Source organism: Gorilla gorilla, chromosome 5 (genome assembly GCF_029281585.2).
Source record: "Gorilla gorilla gorilla isolate KB3781 chromosome 5, NHGRI_mGorGor1-v2.1_pri, whole genome shotgun sequence".
NCBI classification, from domain to species: domain Eukaryota; kingdom Metazoa; phylum Chordata; class Mammalia; order Primates; family Hominidae; genus Gorilla; species Gorilla gorilla.
The window spans coordinates 47,147,190-47,152,212 of record NC_073229.2 but is presented as its reverse complement, the minus strand read 5'-3'; the positions used below and the strand labels follow the sequence as shown (position 1 = coordinate 47,152,212).

General features: G+C 40.1%; 1 protein-coding gene and 1 pseudogene across 1 annotated transcript; both read left to right on the top strand.

Annotated features, from left to right (window-relative positions):
• The first annotated feature begins 338 nt into the window (after positions 1 to 338).
• LOC134758662 (small ribosomal subunit protein eS17-like) lies at positions 339 to 742 on the top strand (annotated as a pseudogene).
• A 1,323-nt stretch (positions 743 to 2,065) lies between these two features.
• On the top strand, positions 2,066 to 3,326 carry LOC101137107 (mas-related G-protein coupled receptor MRG). Its single transcript, XM_031012501.2, has one exon. It carries the CDS (start codon positions 2,304 to 2,306, stop codon positions 3,255 to 3,257), a length of 954 nt encoding a protein of 317 aa, XP_030868361.1. The 5' UTR covers positions 2,066 to 2,303; the 3' UTR covers positions 3,258 to 3,326.
• The last annotated feature ends 1,697 nt before the right edge of the window (positions 3,327 to 5,023 follow it).

Here is a 5,023-nt window from a genome sequence, read left to right as displayed (position 1 = left end):
ATAATATAATCATAAATAATATAATTAATAATCACATACAACTATTAATCACATTATATTATTAATATATTGTTATTAATATGCCACTAATAGCATATTCATATCATATAAATAATATTAATATAATATACTAAATATATTAATATATACTGTTAATATGCTAATATATTCACATGTAATCAATAATACATTAATATCTTAATATTGAAAGCATATCAACATTAAAATGTACTGATAAACTATTTTACTAATATTGTATAAATATTATTAATGATACATTATTAATAAACTGAATAATGTTAATATCAATTAATATTAATGACCAAAGACCCACCAACATGGGTCGTGTTGGCATCAAGACTGTGACGAAGGTGGCCTAGGTCATCGTAGAAAAGTACTACGTGTGCCTGGGCAATGACTTCCACACAAACAAGTGTGTGTGAGGAGATCCCCATTATCCTCAGCAAGAAGCTCCACAACAGGAGAGCAGGCTGTGTCACGCATCTGACGAAGCAGATTCAGAGAGGTCCAGTGAGAGGTATCTCCGTCAAGCTACAGGAGGAGGAAAGAAAGGAGGGACAATTATGTCCCCAAGGTCTCAGCCCTGGATCAGGAGATCATCGAAGTAGATCCTGACACTAAGGAAATGCTGAAGCTTTTGGACTTTGGCAGCCTGTCCAACCTGCAGGTCACTTGGCCTACAGTTGGGATGAATTTCAAAATGCCTCGTGGAGCTGTTTGACTCTTTCTCCAATGCTGTAATATACAGCAGTCACTGGATTTTATTTTCAATAAACCTGGGACAACAGCAATAAATAAATACATAAATATTAATAAACTAATGTCAATATTAATTATTAATATCCTTGATAGCATAATTGAGAATATTTTATATTAATATAATTAATATATTAACATAAATATATAATGTGAATATATTAACATCAATATTAATAACATGTTAATATAGCAATGTTATATTAATATAATTTATTAATATATAAATATTTACATAGTATTAATATGCTAGTCTCTCTATATTAATATATTTACATAGTATTAAAATGCTATTCTCTATATTAATATTTATATTAATATTCTTAGGCCTCTTTTGTATTTGTTGCACCCTAAGTCTGTTCATTTCCTTCTCCTCAGCTGACATTTGGAGCATAGCAGTCGATGATGCCCACACAGACACTGCCTGAGACTCACGCCCCTGGAGAAACGCAGATTTCCTTATTTTCCAGATCAAGTCCTGCCAGCCATAGAAAGGACTTCTTTGGTGCCAACTGCTGTGAAATGCCTGCCTTGGAAATCTCAGTGCTCCCTTGTACCTGTCTGAGCCCAGGGAAGCGCCATACTGTGGCACTGCTGCATCCTGTATGGCTACCCAAGGATGCCCAGGACTGGGTTTGAAAGAGATGAGACATGGCCAGGTGCCGTGGCTCATGCTTGTAATCCCAGCACTTTGGGAGGTCAAGGCAGGTGGATCACAAGGTCAGGAGTTTAAGACCAGCCTGGCCAATATGGTGAAACCCCATCTCTACTAAAAATACAAAAAAATTAGCCGGGCATGGTGGTGGGTGCCTGTAGTTCCACCTAGTCAGGAGGCTGAGGCAGGAGAATCGCTTGAATCTGGAAGGTGGAGGTTCCAGTGAGCTGAGATCGCGCCACTGCACTCCAGCCTGGGTGACAGAATGAGACTCCATCTCAAAAAAAAAAAAAAAAAAAAAAAAAAAGAGATGAGACACTAATGTCTCATGAGTAGAACCTGGACCAGACACAAATCTCCATTCCCAATTCTTAGTGCCTCATTAGTGCCCCACAACAAGATATTGGGTCTATGTGGATAGGCCTGGGGTATCCTGTACAACAGGAGATGTGTTGGGGGAGGGAGAACAGATCACAAATTCATGGAGAGCTATTTGCAGAGCAGATACTCCCATCCACTCTGATATGTAGTTACTGTTCAGCTGTTCCTAAAAAGGACACCCAACAATGGGTGTTCTATTCCAGCCTAGGAAAATGTAGAGGCAAGGGGTCTGAGGCCAGAGGACACCACTAGATGGACCACGGCTCCTGACTGTGATGTTGTGGCCCACTCAGGTCCCAGCACCCCATGGTGTGGGGGAAAAGTTTGCTGGTTCAGCCAGAGGGCTGGATGGACAGCGTTTGCTGAGTCACAGATATCTCTCTCATGTAGCCTTTGTCTCCACAGTGGTGACCAGGAGGCACAGAACCCAAACCTGGTATCTCAGCTCTGTGGCGTCTTTCTTCAAAATGAGACGAATGAAACCATACATATGCAAATGAGCATGGCAGTGGGACAGCAGGCCCTGCCCTTGAAGATCATTGCCCCCACAGCTGTGCTGGTCTCCCTCTGTGGGGTCTCATTGAATGGCACTGTCTTCTGGCTGCTTTGCTGTGGGGCCACGAATCCCTACATGGTATACATCCTCCACCTGGTCGCTGCTGACGTGATCTATCTTTGCTGCTCGGCAGTGGGGTTCTTACAGGTGACTCTGCTAACTTATCATGGAGTCGTGTTTTTTATCCCTGATTTCCTGGCCATATTGTCTCCCTTCTCCTTTGAGGTGTGTCTCTGTCTCCTGGTGGCCATCAGCACAGAGCGGTGTGTGTGTGTCCTCTTCCCCCTCTGGTACAGATGCCACCGCCCAAAATACACATCTAATGTTGTCTGCACCCTCATCTGGGGCCTGCCTTTTTGCATCAACATAGTAAAATCACTTTTCCTAACTTACTGGAAACATGTAAAGGCATGTGTCATATTTCTAAAGCTTTCTGGGCTCTTCCATGCTGCCCTTTCACTTGTGATGTGTGTGTCCAGTCTGACTCTACTCATTAGATTCCTGTGCTGCTCCCAGCAGCGAAAGGCCACCAGGGTCTATGCGGTGGTGCAGATCTCGGCCACCATGTTCCTGCTCTGGGCCCTACCCCTGAGCGTGGCACCCCTCATAACAGATTTCAAAATGTTTGTCACCACCTCCTATTTAATTTCCTCGTTCCTCATTATAAACAGCAGCGCCAACCCTATCATTTATTTCTTTGTGGGGAGCCTCAGAAAGAAAAGGCTGAAGGAACCTCTCAGAGTGATTCTCCAACGGGCGTTAGCAGATAAGCCAGAGGTGGGGAGGAACAAAAAGGCAGCTGGCATCGACCCAATGGAGCAACCAGACTCTACTCAGCATGTGGAGACCCTTCTTCCCACGGAGCACAGGGTCGATGTGGAAACATAATTTCCCACATCTGAGCTGGGGACTTGTACACATAGTAACCCAGCCTGTTCTGCCTCATAAGGCTGCTGCATCAAATCAATGCTTTATTCTAATCAAGTTCAGCTTTCATGGACTTTCAAAACAACCCCTTGCTGTTTGTGGTTGGAAGAGACATTAACTTCCTTCCTAGGCAGTAAGCCCAGTTTGAATGCGCTCCAGTTCCAACGATGAGGGGAATGGGACCCAGTGAGACTTTCCTGGTACCTGTGGAATCCCAAATAAAGACCATACAAAAGACCATGCATTATTCTCAATCATTATCCTGGAGCATCCTCCAAATCCAGCCACAGATTTTCCTCCCTTTGTCTATCTCCTCCTTAGATAGAGCTTGAGCTTGTCGGAATTACCAAGAGGCATCATCACATAAGAGTTAAGAGTCAGGGTTTTGGACCCAGATTGCCTTTGTCCAAACTTTGGCTCTCCCATTCAAAGCATGTTATTGTGGGCAAATAACTCTCTGTAACTCTGTTTCATCTTATGCAAGAGGAGGATAAAGTTGGTATTTAATATGCATGGTTGGTGTGAGGATTAATTAACCTTATGAATATACAGGACTCCTTGGATTTTATTTACAACATGTGTAACAATTATTTAGTAAGGATGATGAATATGTTGCAGTGTGTTGAATAAATGTACAAAAACATTATGTTGGATAATATAATCCCTCCTCACTAGGTTAGAATTTACACCCAAACCTTTGACTTTGAAGAAAACGAATTTACCTCATCCTCTCTCCAACTTAATACCATTTAATTCTTCATCTTGCTTACATTGCTTACAAAACTCTCATATTGGCTTTCTTTTGTTAAATGGAACACATCCTTTTTGTAAATTTTCTTTCCTCTGTGAGGAATTATGTCACTCACAATTTTCCTTGTCTTTGCCTTTTCCATGTTTTATCTCTAGTTAAAAAGGTCAACTTTAAGAGCATTTCTATGACCACATTCTCTGGCTGGTCTTATTGATCTCTTATTTCTTACAACATTATTGTAATTTGTAATGGTTCCACCATTTTGGTCTTATTTTAAGCTTCCCCTAGAAGATGAGAAGTTTTGTGAGCTTGAAGTCATTACTTCATGATTCAGTTTAATGTCCCAGTGCTTTGTATATAATAAGTTGTTTTAATAATACCTCTTTGTAATTTGAATAAAAATTGCATTCCCTTTAAGTACATACCCTTTATTTAAGCCTTATTAATTTTATATCTATGATTTTAGACAATCCTTCAAGGACTAGAATTGCCATTCTATAATATTGCTTTATATATATATATATGCTTTAAATTCTAGTTATTGTATATATTATTTTATTGTGGTCAAATAATATAACCAACAAAATGTTATTATTAATGTTATTATTTGTATTTCTTTGAGATTTACTCTGTGGCTGAAGACATGGTCAGTTTTGTCCACCATGGTGTTTAAAATAATGTATAATCTCCTTTTAAGGTGTAATTTATCAAATAACTTTTTAAAATGATTTCTATATGTGCTTATTCAATTATGTGTACATGTTACTCAAAACAAAGAAGATTCATTCAAGTCTGATATTAAAATATATGGTTACCTCTTAATTCCCATATTGCATCATTGTGTAGCTCATGTCTCATGATGCTGACATTTCAGGAGCATGTTAAGGAGGTGTCAGAGTGAAGGAAGGGGCATGAGACTTCTCGCGGACAGGTCTTTGTCTCTCCACTTCTGTTAGCTCTCCACCTACAAGCAGAT

Bases quoted from the DNA above. Each gene is read 5' to 3' on its own strand.
- LOC101137107 (XM_031012501.2), top strand. From the start codon at position 2,304: ATGCAAATGAGCATGGCAGTGGGACAGCAGGCCCTGCCCTTGAAGATC.